The 13,937-nt window shown below is 50.0% G+C and overlaps 1 protein-coding gene across 1 annotated transcript; it reads left to right on the top strand.

Annotated features, from left to right (window-relative positions):
* The first annotated feature begins 1,720 nt into the window (after positions 1-1,720).
* UNG (uracil DNA glycosylase) lies at positions 1,721-12,462 on the top strand. Its single transcript, XM_052654688.1, has 7 exons — positions 1,721-1,849; positions 2,505-2,711; positions 3,425-3,520; positions 6,022-6,119; positions 6,721-6,809; positions 7,811-7,989; positions 11,308-12,462. Exons 1-7 carry the CDS (start codon positions 1,721-1,723, stop codon positions 11,446-11,448), a joined length of 939 nt encoding a protein of 312 aa, XP_052510648.1. The 3' UTR covers positions 11,449-12,462.
* The last annotated feature ends 1,475 nt before the right edge of the window (positions 12,463-13,937 follow it).

The following is a 13,937-nucleotide window of genomic DNA, read 5'->3' as shown; positions in this document are numbered from 1 at the left end:
CACTCTAGAAAGGGCTAGCGGGGAAGAGAAAACATTTACCCGCCCCCACCACAGAACTGCTTCCGGGTAGACTGCAGCGGCGCTCTGGAGAAAATCCAGGCAAATTTGCAAAACAAAGCCGTGGGCGGTCTTTTGGGCGCCACCTGTTGGCCCTTCGGGCGCGTTGCAAGCACCACGGTGGTGCAGGGTCGTTACTTGTTTCGCAGCTGTGCGGGATCACCAGTGGTTTGGGAGCAGCTGGTTGATGGCATCTGTCCCTGGGGATTAACTTGGTGTCCCGACAGGGAGCTGGGCCACCAGCATATTGTCGTAGGTAGGAGCACGAATTCTGCAATCAGACCCTTGTAACTTCCACTTGTCTCCTCCACTGAAGCTGTGTGGTTCCTACAAAACCCTTAACATCTCTGGTCTTGAATTGCCTTCTAGGCGCAGTAGGAACTACAAAACCCATGCCATGAGGATTAAATAATGAGAGGATGTGTGAGACGATGCTTCTGTTCTCCAAACAAACGTCAGCTTTCATCATCGCCGGTTTTTGATTATTTTCTGTCTACAGTTCCTTCACCCACTTGCCACGAGGGGCATTTGGGTTGTTTCCAGTTTGGGGAAAATCCAGATATGGTCACTATGTCTATTTATGTACAAGCTCTCCTGTGAATATAGATTCTAATTTCACTCAGGTTCATAGTTACGAATGGGATTGCAGGGGCACATGTTAAGTCTACGTGTTAAATGGGCTTCCCAGGTGGCGCTAGACGGTAATGAACCCCTCCTGCCAATGCAGGAGACATAAAAAACGCGGGTTTGATTCCTGGGTGGGGAAGATCCCCTGGAGAAGGAAATGGTAACCCTTTGCAGTATTCTTAGCTGGGAAATCCTAAGGACAGACGAGAGTGTATGTGTTACTGTATACAAAATTGCAAAACTGTTTTTCAAAGTGGCTTTTATGTTATTATTTTTAAAAATAATTTAAAACGGCTGAAGACAGAAATAAGCAAGGGAAGAATAAGATCACTTGGCGGGGAGCGTGCACCATGTGGAATCCTATTTCCCTGATGAGGGATCGAACCTGTACGCTCTGCACTGGAAGCACAGGGGCCTAACCACTGGACCGCCAGGGAAGTCCCTAAATAAGATCATTTTGGATGAAGCTGTACATAGTGTCCGGCTAGAAAGTGGGGCAGGGGAAGACCCTTCAGAGGACGGGTGTCGAGTAGAGACAAAAGTTTTCCAGGCAGGGGGACAGCGCCCGGAAGGTGTAAAGACCACAGGAGGGACAAACTGGGGATGTTCCGTGACTGTTTTTTTTAAACCGTTAAAATAAAAAATTGAAGTATAGTTAACTTGAATGCTAATTTCACTCCCATAGCAACCCTATGGGGCGGGACTTTAAGTTCTTTTTACTGGCTGAAAGGTGGAGGGACTTGCCCAGGGCAGAGGGACGAAGGCTGAGAATAATGAATAAAACAGTCAAATAGCTGAGCGAACCGACCTAAGGAACTCCGCCCTTTTCCAAACACAATTCGAAACCCCACTAGGCCCCAGGGTTCTCGCGTCTCAGCCCCTCCCGCACATGCGCGCTGGGGCCTCCACCGCCCCCCGCCCAGAATCCCATTTGGAGCATGCGCGGGCGGCTTGGCGCCAACTGTTGACCACCGCGGCTGGCGCCAAACTCGCGGGACCCCGGGCGGCGCGCGTTGGCTTCTTCCTCGGCTTCGGGATGATCGGCCAGAAGACGCTCTACTCCTTTTTCTCCCCGAACCCCGCCAGGAAGCGAAGTGCCTGCAGCCCCGAGCCGGCCGACCCGGGGACCGGCGTGGCGGCCGTAGCTCAGAGCGGGGATGTGGCGGTGAGGAGCGGTTAGGGGTGGGGGGACCTCTCGTGGGGCCAGGGTTCAGGGAGGCCGAAAAGGGTTGGGGGGGGTGAGGAGGGCGGCGGACCCCGCGAGAGGGACCTGGGCCGAGGGGGTTGCGGGAATGTGCAGCTGACTGGGTGAACGGGGCCCGCCTCCACGTGTTCAAAACAGCCGCCTTAGCGCCCCATCGGCGGCCATGCTGAGGGGCCAGCCAATGGGGGCGAGCCTCAGGGCCCACGCCGCCAATCAGAGGCGAGGGGGCCGGCCCGCCCTCCAGTCGGAGGAGGGAAGGGGTGGGCCCCGGCGGGGAAGGTTTTTGCCGCGAAAAGACAGCGTGGGGACGCCAGTGGCGGGGCCCGAGGGGGCGGGGCGTCGGCGTCCCGAGCCCCGTTCGCAGCCAACCCCTCGCGAGGCGCCGCGAGTCTTCGTCCCAAGCCCTTCTGCCCCCGCGTTGTTGTGGTGCCGAACTCGAAAATGGGGGCCGCGGCCTGCTAGGGCCTGACCGGGATCAGCCCAGGGTCCCCGGGCCTAAAAACCCCCACGAATGGGGGTCCTCTGCCCGGGGCCGTTGGGGTGGGGGCGGAAGCTGCGCGTGCCCGGGAGAGGCCCGCTGCAGCTGCTGAGCCGCCTCTGCGGGGACTACCTACAGGCCAGCCCCGCCAAGAAGCCCCGGGCCGGGCCGGAGGAGCCCGGCACGCCGCCCTCGTCGCCGCTGAGCCCGGAGCAGTTGATCCGCATCCAGAGGAACAAGGCGGCCGCGCTGCTCAGACTCGCGGCGCGTAACGTGCCAGTGGGTTTTGGTGAGAGTTGGAAGAAACACCTCAGCGGGGAGTTCGGGAAGCCATACTTCATAAAGGTAAACTTGGAGGCTGCGGGCATCTTGTGCATAGAGCGGGCCAAGCCCACGGTTGTACGAGATTGCTTTCGTGGTTCCTCCTTTTCCTCCTTCAACGTTCTTTTCATGCTCAGGGGGTAAAATACAGTCAAGGTGTTTTCAATCTGCAGTTTAAAGTTTTTAAAAGGCTGTGAGATGATATCATAGCTTCTTTTAAAAGTTTTTTAAAGTAACTAAAAAAATTTTTTTAATGTCACTACTATTTTGATATTTTAAAGTTTGTTTTTATTTAGTTTTGACTGTGCTGGGTTTTAAATTTTTTAAAAAAATAGGAGTGTGGTTGCTCTACAATGTTATGATAACTATCACAGCTTCTGCTAACCCTTTCAGTTACTTAGTCTGCTCTCAAGGAAAGAGTGGCGAAGTAAAACCACAAACTCGACAGACTAAAAATCTGGGTTTAAAAAAAAGATAAAAAAGGGGGAGCGGTTTGCACCCGCGCGGGAAATCAGGGCCGGCCGCAGAGCCAATCAACTTGGACCCAGCCCAAAGAAAGCCCGAGGGTATTGAAAGGTCGGTGGGGTGCGGGGACTGTTTCGGATTTCCCCAGCAGAATTTGGGTATAAGACTTGGAAAAGGTTTAGGTAATAGTTCTTCCAACTGAAACTTTCTTACTGAATTCTTAGCTTTCCTGTGAGAATGTGGTTTGTAAACCTAGTTTATCTTCCCGTCAGCTTATGGGATTTGTTGCAGAAGAAAGAAAACATTACCCTGTTTACCCTCCCCCTCATCAAGTCTTCACGTGGACCCAGATGTGTGACATAAGAGACGTAAGTACAAGTTGTGGCTGAATTTTACTGAAATTACTAAAACGGGAGTGGGATTCAAATGGCATTTCTTAATTCGGGGCAGTGGAGTTAAACCACTACTCATAAGGTAGAACACTGAAATTGTGAGGTTTGGCAGGCTGTCTTACTGTGTGCCATTTATGCAACAAAAAAAGAGAAGTTTGTGCATGTGCTGTGACTTCTTTTTTTTTTTAATTCTGGAATGGACCCCATGCCCATGCGGGGTATTATTGTGGTGGTGGGAAAACTGAGGCAGGAAGCAGTTAAGTGTCTTTCAGCTGGTTCCCAGCAGCTCCATCTTGACTGGTATCTCTGTTCTTTCTGTGTGACCGCACTGCCTTATCGCTGACTTCTGGCTTAAACATGTCTGCTAAAGACATCTCTTTGCTTTAGTTCGTTGTGTGCAATGGCTGCGCACTGGGAGCTCTGGTCGCCTCAGACTCCTGTTCAGAAGCTTGATGGTGCGTTCGCATAGGTCATGGCGAGTTCACAGGAGAACACACAGCTGCTTCCCAGCCTCACCTCCACCTCCCATTCTCCTGGTTTGGAGCGGGACCAGTTGGTGACTCTCCTCACTTTTGTCTTTTGAAAACCAGCTAGAGCCGTCTCTGGCACCTCCTGGAAGGAAGCCTGTCCCCTACCACCTTTGTGATGTGGATTCCCTCTAAACCTTCAGTATCTGCTTGCACTGGAGGTGTTCTAGTTTTTGTTCTCCTTTTTCCTTACTGATTTTATAAGCTGAGGGTGGGAATCCCATGACTTAGTAAGTGTCTTAAATCAGAGGGAAGCAAAATTGTTGAGGAAGCCATCATGATAAGGTTGCCACTCCTAGAACTTAGCAAATGTCTTAATTTTCATTTTAGAGCAAGTACTTTTAACTTATCTCCTTGTTTATAGAGTTTAAAAAAAACCCTTAAGTCCTATTAAATTCAGTGCTGGGTTGCCCCAGCACTGAAGTATGTGCTGTTTTGAATATCAGCGAGCAATACTGTAAAGAAAGAATAAGTAAAGAGCATGAGACTTCTGAGAATCAGATGGCCTGGGGGCTTCTTTGCCCATGAGCGTATGGAGGGCAGGGATGTTACTTGGCTCCACCTAGGCCCTTATCTAGGACCAGACGGGACAGCTTTGCTCCTGGATAGGTTTCTTCAAGAATATGCTGGGGCCCACGTGGATACCAACCAGGGGGACAGAGAGGTCCATGAAAGTGGCCGGGTCCAGTCTGGATTCTTAAGGATACAGTGTACTTCAGCCATGGAGGAAGATGTTAAGGAACAGGACAGGAGTGTGGGTATGAAGAGAGGTGGGTGGGCATCCATCAAAAGGCCTAGTAGTATGCTAACACTGACCTTGACAATGACCTCAGTTTCCTCAGGGGCCATCCCTTAAGAGGACACAGGCCGACCTCGTTTTATTTCACTTCACAGATAACTGCAGTTTTTACAAATGGAAGTTTTGTTGCACTGTCAAGTGATGGTTAGCATTTTTTAGCCATAAATTACTGTTTAATACTATCTGTGCTTTTTTTTGACCTCATACAGTTGGACAGTTTGGGAACCAGAACATTTACATGACTTGTTTTTTATTGCCATACTCACTTAATGAGGAGATCTGGAATCAAACCCACAGTATCTCCTCAGTGTACCTGTCCAGGGGAACAGGCACCTTCATAATGCAGCTGGTGGAGGATGGGAATTTCTTTTAATCTGTCGAAAAGCTATCTGGAATATGTCTGAAAATTTTAAATACACTTATCCTCTGACCAGCAACTCCACTCTTCTGAATCTGTTCCATAGAAATAAAAGCAACAATGGGACTTTCCTGGCATCCAGTGGTTAGGACTCCTCACTTCCAGTACAGAGGGCACAGGTTCCATCCCTGGTCAGGGAATTATTAATAAGATCCGGCATGCCACACGGCATGGCCAAAAAAAGCAACAGTATGTAAAGATACATATAGTAGGATGTTTACCTCATTGTCTTTTGTAAGGGAAAAAATTGGGAAACCAACTGACTGCCCGTTAATGATTGAGCTCTATTGACTTAAAGGAGACTCACAATGTATGACAGGAGAAACACAAAAACTTTAGAGTGATGAGTCCAGTGACCCTCATTATATGGCTGATTACAAACAGTTGGATCAAGATGGGATAGAAGTGACCGCTTGGCATGTTTCTGGATGGTCATACTGTGACAAGGGCGTAACTCCTTTTGTAATTTGGAAAACAAAGGGGATGGAAGCAGAGTTGATCCCCAATTGTTTCAAATATCCAGGTCGGAAAAGGGAAGGGACGTTGCAGGAGGTGACTGAGGGAAGGATAGCTTGGTCATGCAGAGCCATAGGGCCAGGCCCCACCTCCGCCCTTCCGAGGCCCTGAGTGGGATCGGGTTGGGGCTGCCCTTGCCTCAGTGCCCCGTTGTATGAGTTGGCAGCAGCCAGGTGTCCATTCGCACTGTTTGATCCTCGCCGTCTGGTGTTCACAGGTGAAGGTTGTCATCTTGGGACAGGATCCATATCACGGACCCAATCAAGCTCATGGGCTCTGCTTCAGTGTTCAGAGACCCGTGCCGCCCCCGCCCAGGTAGGCAGGCTGTACTGGTGGCTCCAGTCGTGACTACTTTCAGATGCGTGCTTTGCGGGTTACAGGTGCGCCTGTCTGTGGGACCTCCACTCGCCTTTGGAGCAGGATTTCTCATTCTCGGCACTGCTGACATTTGGGGCTGGGTCTTTGTTGTGCTGCAGGCTGGGACTGCCCTGTACGATACTCAGCAGCACCTCTGGCCAGCAGTACTGCCCCCTACTTGTGATGATAAAAAGTGTCTTCAGACATTTCCAGAAGTCCCCCGGAGGGCAGAAATCACCTCTGGTCAAGAACTGCTTTGGAGGATTTCATGTATCATTTGTAAATGTAATAAACTTATTAAAGATATAAACTTTAAACCCATAGCCTGAGGGTGGTGGTAAATCCTGGGCTAATTTGCTGGGTTTTCCAAAGTTCTCTTCCCTAAACACTAGCAGTGACCGAGGTAAAGGGCTTCCCCAGGTGTGCCTGTCAGAAAGGAGGGGCAGCCCCAAGGGCTGGCTTTGTAGGCCGTAATTTGCGTGTGTGCTGGCGGGTCTTAAACTTTCAGAATGGTACTTAAGATTGTGGGGTTTTTGTTTTTCTTTTGACTTGCTTTCAGTTTGGAAAACATTTATAAAGAGCTGTCTACAGACATAGATGGTTTTGTTCACCCTGGTCATGGAGATTTATCCGGATGGGCCAAACAAGGTAAGCTAACCACAGCTAGATGTGTTTTGGGTGGATTTCAAGAGTCTTCTCTTTCCTGTCTGGCCGGCTTATATTTTTAAAAGATACCCATGTGGAACTAGAAAGCTCTAGTAAAATGGCTAAGTTTCAGTCAAGACATGTCTCATCCTGCAGCCAGTGTTTCTCATGTTTATTTGTAACGTGAAAGAGAAAATTGGTTGCTTGGCATCCATACTTCACGGTTACCCGCTTGGACCATTCAGGAGGCAGCCTCAGTTTTCTCATTTCAATACACGGCTTGTGTTATGTGTTTAATACCTATCTACAGGACTTTTTCTTTCTTTCTGAACAAATAAACTATAACCAGGAGAAGGAAAGAATATTTACTCTTTGTTTTCTTACAGTGAAATTTTTGTTTCAGTGAAATGTCTTGGCTTCCTTGTGTTAAATTCTGAGGTTATTTCATGTCACTTAGGATATATACGTATATATATATATTTTTTTTAACAGTTCTTTCCCATGATGGATGTAATGTATGATTGTATACTCAGAAGATGTTGAAAGTGTAGAGGCGAAAATAGATCTCACCCAGAGGCACCTACAGATCCTGTCCTGATGCTACCTGGTTTTGTCTTGCACTGAGCTCATTATTGGGTTTTGGGGCTGACTCATTTCAGCCTCTTTTTTTTTTAAATTTTTTAATTTTATTGCTATATAGTTGATTTTACAATGTTGTGTTATTTCTGCTGTATAGCAGAGTGCTTCCATTATACAGATTCTTTTTCGTTTTGGTTTATCACAAGATACTGATGCAGAGCCCCCTGTGCTGCACAGGACCATGTTGCTTGCCCATCATCTGTATAGTTTGTGTCTGCTAACCCAGACTTCCAGTCCCTGGCACCCGCAAGTCTGTTCTCTGTGATCTGGGAGTCTGTGTGTTTCTTGGGCTCGTTCATCTGTGCCGTATTTTAGGTTCCGCATGTCAGCCTCCCTGGAAACCGCTTTTCACTGTGTGTTCGCAGGTGTCCTGCTGCTCAACGCCGTCCTCACGGTCCGGGCGCACCAGGCCAACTCTCATAGAGAGAGAGGTTGGGAGCAGTTCACGGATGCCGTTGTGTCATGGCTCAACCAGAACGCCCACGGCCTTGTCTTCTTGCTCTGGGGCTCTTATGCTCAGAAGAAGGGCAGTGCCATTGATAGGGTATGTTGTGTGGGGTTTTTTTTTTTTAATAGTTTAAAGCAGGCTAGAGTATTCTAAGAATTTCAGTTATATGGTCCTAGAAAATCCATTTCTTAAAATGAAGCTTATTTTTCCTTACGACTATGATAGTATTAGGTTTCCCGTCAAAAATTGAACAGGACTCGGGCTTTGCTGGCGGTCTAGTGGTTAAGACTTCTCGCAATGCAGGGGCCCTGTGTTCCATCCCTGACTGGGGAACTAAGATCCCACATGTCACATGGTGAGGCCAAAAAAAAGGTCTGTATCTAGCAGAGCTTAGATAAAATGGTTAGTTGTGTAGTGAGGAAAGCGGTCGGCCCGCTTCTGCTTGGATGCAGTTGATGGCACTGGCATAAGCTTGCCGTGTGCATGGGAAGCTGCGCAGGCCCTCGGGCTCCGTCCATGTAGCAATGCAGCAGATGGCGAGTCAGGCGAGCCTTGCTTTCAGCAAGTCTGAGGGTGTACACAGAACACGGAGAGTCCCACTTCAGCGCAGATGCACCTTCCCCCACGGAAACACCGTCCGCGCTCTGGCTGCCAGTCCCTGACACCACTAACTCAGCTCGTCATTCTCTGCCCTCCCCGCATCCTCCCCAAGTTGTTCCTTCCTTCTCCACTTACTTAGCGAGGCACCCATGCATACCCAGTTACTGTGATGAAAAACCAGAAGTCATCCTAAAAAGTTAAGATCCCATGCTTCCACTGCAGGGGCCCTGGGATTCAAGCCCTAGTCGAATCCCCACGTGCACCTTGACCAAAAAAAAAGCCCACCCAGAAGTCATTCTCCAAGCCTTCCCCTCATGCCCTTTAACCCAGTCCTAAAACCACCCCAATCGCCACCGCTCTGGGCTGAGCCCTGGCGTTTCTCTGGGATGCCTGGCACAGACTGCAGGTAAAGCTGGTTTGAAGGAGACTGGTTGTTGTGGGGCTGGGACGGGGGGAGGCATGCAGGCGGGCAGCAAGGAGGGGTGCTTAGCTTGGGCTGCTGGAGGCACTGAATTGGGCAGTGAAGCTGGGTGGAGAAATTATAGTGTAGACACTTGGATAAGTGAAGGAGAAATCAGGGAGGCCTGGCAGTTGGTGGTGTGTCAGAGATGCGCAAACATGCTGAACTCCCGCCCCTGTCGGAGCAAGTCCAGCCCTTCTTAGGCCGCGACTCACCTGATCTTAACAAAGGCTACGTCCAGGGCAAGGCATGGGGGATACGCGGGCTCCCCTTTGCGCCAGGCTCAGGGAGGCGAGGCCACTTGCCCGCTCACTTGTGAGTGGAGCTTCTGACTCTGATGTGAGCATCCTGCCCAGACCTAGGTGGGCCTGCGGGCGAGGGTACCAAGCCAGCCATCAAGTTCAGGTCCAGAGACTGGACTCGCATGTCATTTATCCTCTCCATTTTCTCTGAAGTGGAGTTCCATCTTAATTTTTCTCTGTAGAGGTTCTTTGTGAACGAGCAGGATATTTTCAGGTGTTTTTCTTTTGGGGAGGGAGTAGTACGAATAAAACCTGGCATAAATGAACTGACTGCTCAGTAAGGTCTGCTTACCTAGGCAACAAAATGTGTATGAGAGGCATTTCCAGTCTGTGGTCAGAAGCACGCTTACTCAGTATCTCTGTAATCTATAGTATTAAATATGGTTTAGTTTGAAAGTAAATAATCACATGTTCTAGACCTCTCTCTTCCCCCTTTCCGCTGCATGCACCCCACCCCACCCCCGCCCCGCCCTCCCCACCTGCCCATCTTAGCCTCAGGTCGGCCTCATCTCATCTTGCCCAGCGTGCTCAGACGCCTCCCTGGAAAGCCTTGACTGGGGTCACCAGCTGGGGTCTGGGGGTGGCCTTGGCCTGCCTCTCAGCCTCTGAACTCCAGACCCCCGAACCACCTGGGTTTCTCGTGGGCGCCCCACTCCTGCCTGTGTTTGTCCAGCATGTGGAGGTCTTTGTGTGCCCCATGCTGGCTGCTGACTTGTCCTTGGAGTGCACACAGGGACCTGCCCTGCCCACCGGATCCTGTGCTGAGTACCTGGCCTGCATCCCTTCCTGATGCTCTGTGCACAAGACCCAGCTTTGTTCTTCATGGGATCTTAACCAAGCTGTCACTGCTGTTACTCCCAGGCCACAGGTGAAAAGTGGCCTAGGGACAGTCAGCGACTCTGGAGGGTGCCCCACTGCTGAACGGCAGGGCCAGCACCTGGATCCAGGCTGCCCAGCCTCCCCAGCAGCCCCTCCTGGACCGAGCTCCTTGAAAGCAGCCGTGTCTTGAAAGACAGTTATTCGCAGGGTGTTGTGTTAATTGCTTAGTTGTGTCCCTGTGACCCCATGAACTATAGCCCGCCAGGGTCCTCTGTCCGTGGATTCTCCAGGCAAGGATACTGGAGTGGGTTGCTGTTCTACTGCCCTCCTCCAGGGGGTCTTCCCGACCCAGGGATCGACGGGGGATCTCCTCCACTGCTGGAGGATTCTTCACCATCTGAGACAGAAACTACTTGTTGGGTGATGTTTAGTTAAATACAGGAAAGAATTAGGAAGAAAACAAAAATGGTCCAGGATCTTCCCACTCAGTTAGCTACAGGTGACATTTTAATAAATTTTAAGTATTCCATTTTTGTGGTGAGATGATTGAAACAGCAAAGGTACAGGATGGAAAAGAAATGCCTTCTACTCCTTCCCCTAAAGGAACTACTATAATTAGTGTCTTGGGTCTTATCTGCTCCCCTTCCCCCAGAAGATTTTTTTTTTTAATGCACTTATCCTTTCTTGTCTCTCTTTTTCCACCTGTGACAGATTTTGAGGGCTCCTCATATCAGCATGTATAGCTTGACCTTGTTGTTCTGGTAGCTATGCAGTGTTGCATTGTCAGAACCTTTAGGAAAATATGTTTTATCTTCTGCACACATAGCACTGGGTTTATAGCAGGTTTCACCGGCTAGGAGCTGCGCAGCAGTGTCCCTGCTCGGCCCTGCTCGGCCCTGCACCTTTGTGAAGATGCGTGCATCGCTGAGTCCCTTACCAGGGGCAGTCTCAGCAGTGGGACTGCTGGGTCATAGGAGGACACAGGCACCCACACAGAGTGCCCAGCAGAAGGTGGAGAGGGAGGGGTCTTCTGCTTTCTCGGACCCTCCTCCCTGGGTAGTGGCTCTACCAGCCATTGGAGGATGAACTCACGCACAGACCTGTGCAGACACTGAATTTAGAGCTGGCACGGCGGAGTGGCAGAGCTGATGGAAAGGGCAAATGCCAGAGTGGTTTGGTTAAAAATTCCAAATGTGCCCCCACGGTCTCACCGCCCGTCTCCCCCTCTTTCAGAAGCGGCACCACGTGCTGCAGACCGCGCACCCCTCACCGCTGTCCGTGTACAGGGGCTTCTTCGGATGCAGGCATTTCTCTAAAACCAACGAGCTGCTTCAGAAGTCTGGCAAAGAGCCCATCAACTGGAAGGACCTGTGACCTTGTGACCTGGATCCTGGGGGTGACATTGACCCTGGAGATTGGGGTCTCTGAGCAGTTTTCTAAACGCTGTGAAATAGAAGTATTGGTCGTTTATGAAGTCAAAGTAAGAAGAAAATCTCCCTCGTGATTCTCAAGCACCCTGCACAAGGGAACATGTTTCAAGTGGAGCAGCCATGAGCCAGGCTCCCTGGGGGTGGCGGCTTTATTCAGCTAGAGAGAACTGGACCACACCAGCTGTGGCTCAGGCTTCCCGGGAGGGACCTGAGGTCAAGTGCGGACTCTTCCTCTTTGTTAGCGCCTTCGTAGTTAGAGCAGGGAGAGAAGCCCCTTCTGTTACAGCCAGCTGCTGCTTGTTTTTACTGATAGGTTAGACTTTAGATGTGGGATGCTGACTGTGTTTATTTGGAAAGGCCCCCTTTGCCTGCCCTGGCATTTCAGTCTGATCTGCGGTCTTTCTTGGAGCCCTCAGGAAGACTGAGCATGTATTGTCAGTTCCTAGAAATTAGGGATTGATTTCCTGCCTATAGTAGAGGTGAAATTGCTAAGGGACCATCCTTGGTGTGAACTTTCAGTGAATAGAAGCTGGGAAAAGCAAATCTGGTCTTATTTATATAGTAATTCTTCAGGTGTTTCTAAGGAGTAAGCTATGGAAGTTGAACATGAAGCAGAAAGCATTGTTTTAAGAGGAAAGAAATGCTTTCTTCCTGGGTACATCCTGAGTTGGCGTTTTTGAGTCACCAGAGACTGCCAATGCTGTTCCTTCATTTAGAGGGGTGGGAGTTGGACTGAAATCACTTTAGGATTTTTCTTTTCTGCGACACTGGTGAATTTTGCTTTTTTAAAAGATACGCAGATATGTATATATATTTTTAATCCTCTTTTAAGAGACAGCCTTTATTAGATGTGCACCTCCATCCCCAGATGACATTTGCTATAAGCTGGGTTTAAAGGGTTAACCCAGCTGGGTTTAGAGCTGCCTGAGTTTGATAATAAAAGACTGTTGAAGTTTCACTTGTGCCTAGTTCTTTTGGGCCCTGGGCGAATGCCCTTGGACTAGTCTTAACCCTGGGTCACCATGACAATCATTGTGAGCAGGAAGGGCCACACTTGCCTGTGCTTCCTCCTTCCTCCCACCCCTGCCCCCGCTCCACTGCCTGGCAGCCTCGGAAGCCCTGGGTCTCCTGAGAGGGGCACAAGCAGGAGGAGGTGAGGCATGCTCAAAGCTGGGACCCCTCCCCACCCTGAGTAGCACCCTGGGTGCTGTGGAGCGTGGGCGGGGGCTAGATGGGGTTGGGATCTGCTGGGAACCTCTTCTGGCTGGAAAAAATATTTTTCCAGCTCTTGATGTTGAGAGAGCAGCCATGGGTCACCAGGCATTTGAAGCATGTGCGAGTCAGAGGCCAAGATGGCAAATACGGCAGATGGGCTGGAGACTAGTTGCGGCAGACGGAAGTTACTCTAGAAGGAAACATCAGAAACTGCTAACATTGATCCCTGTGGGGAAGCAACCTGGGTAGTTGAAGGACAGGAGGGAAGCAGATTTCCCACTGAACTTCCTTTTGAACCTGTAAACTTATGTTAAACTCTGTTCTCATTTACCTTTCACCTGGCTCCCTCTCATGTTTGTATCTTACTGAACCACAGTACAAGGATCAAAACCAGGAATCAAAACGGCACGGGGGCTTCCCTGGTGGTTCAGTGGTAAAGAGTCTGCTTGCCAATGGAGGGAGCGCAGGTTTGATCCCTGGTCCCAGAAGGTTACACATGCTGAGTAGCAGCTAAGCCCGAGAGCTGCAACTGCTGACCGCACGAACCCTAGAACCTGTGCTCTGCAACAAGAGAAGCCCAGGCATCCAGAGTGGCCCCTGCTTGCCACACCTAGGGGAAAGCCCACACAGCAGTGAAGACCCCGTGCAGCCAAAAAGACTAAAACTGGAGTTATATTTAAAAAAAGTTTCGTATAATGCTCCCTACTAAATATGAGCTTTATTCAAGTTTCTCATTTTCCCAGTAATGTCTTTTCTGTATCAGGATCCAGGATGCCACATTGCACTTTACTATGATGTCTCGTTCAAAGCTGGTCTGTGACGTGTTCTCAGTCTTTCCCTTGATTTATCAATTTATACATTTTTGGCAATACCGCAGAAGCTATGTGCCCTTCTTGGTACACCATCTCAGGGAACTAAGATTACTTAGTTCCTCATGGGCTTGTGCCTGTGGATTCCAGCACCTTCTTTCTCCTGGCTGCCTCAGATCCCTCTGTCCCGACAGCCTGGCCTGGGGCTTCAAGCTCCAGCATCAGACTCAAGGATATAGCCCTCCAGAGACAGCTTACATTAAGTAACCCCTACAGGTCACCTAGCACTTCCCAGATGGCACAGTGGTAAAGAACTCACCCACCAGTGCCGGAGATGGAGGTTCAATCCCTGGTTCGAAAAGATCCCCTGGAGTAGCAAATGGCGACCCATGCCAATATTCTTGCCTGG

This window comes from Budorcas taxicolor, chromosome 17 (assembly GCF_023091745.1).
Source record: "Budorcas taxicolor isolate Tak-1 chromosome 17, Takin1.1, whole genome shotgun sequence".
NCBI classification, from domain to species: domain Eukaryota; kingdom Metazoa; phylum Chordata; class Mammalia; order Artiodactyla; family Bovidae; genus Budorcas; species Budorcas taxicolor.
This window is presented reverse-complemented; position numbering and strand designations above follow the sequence as displayed.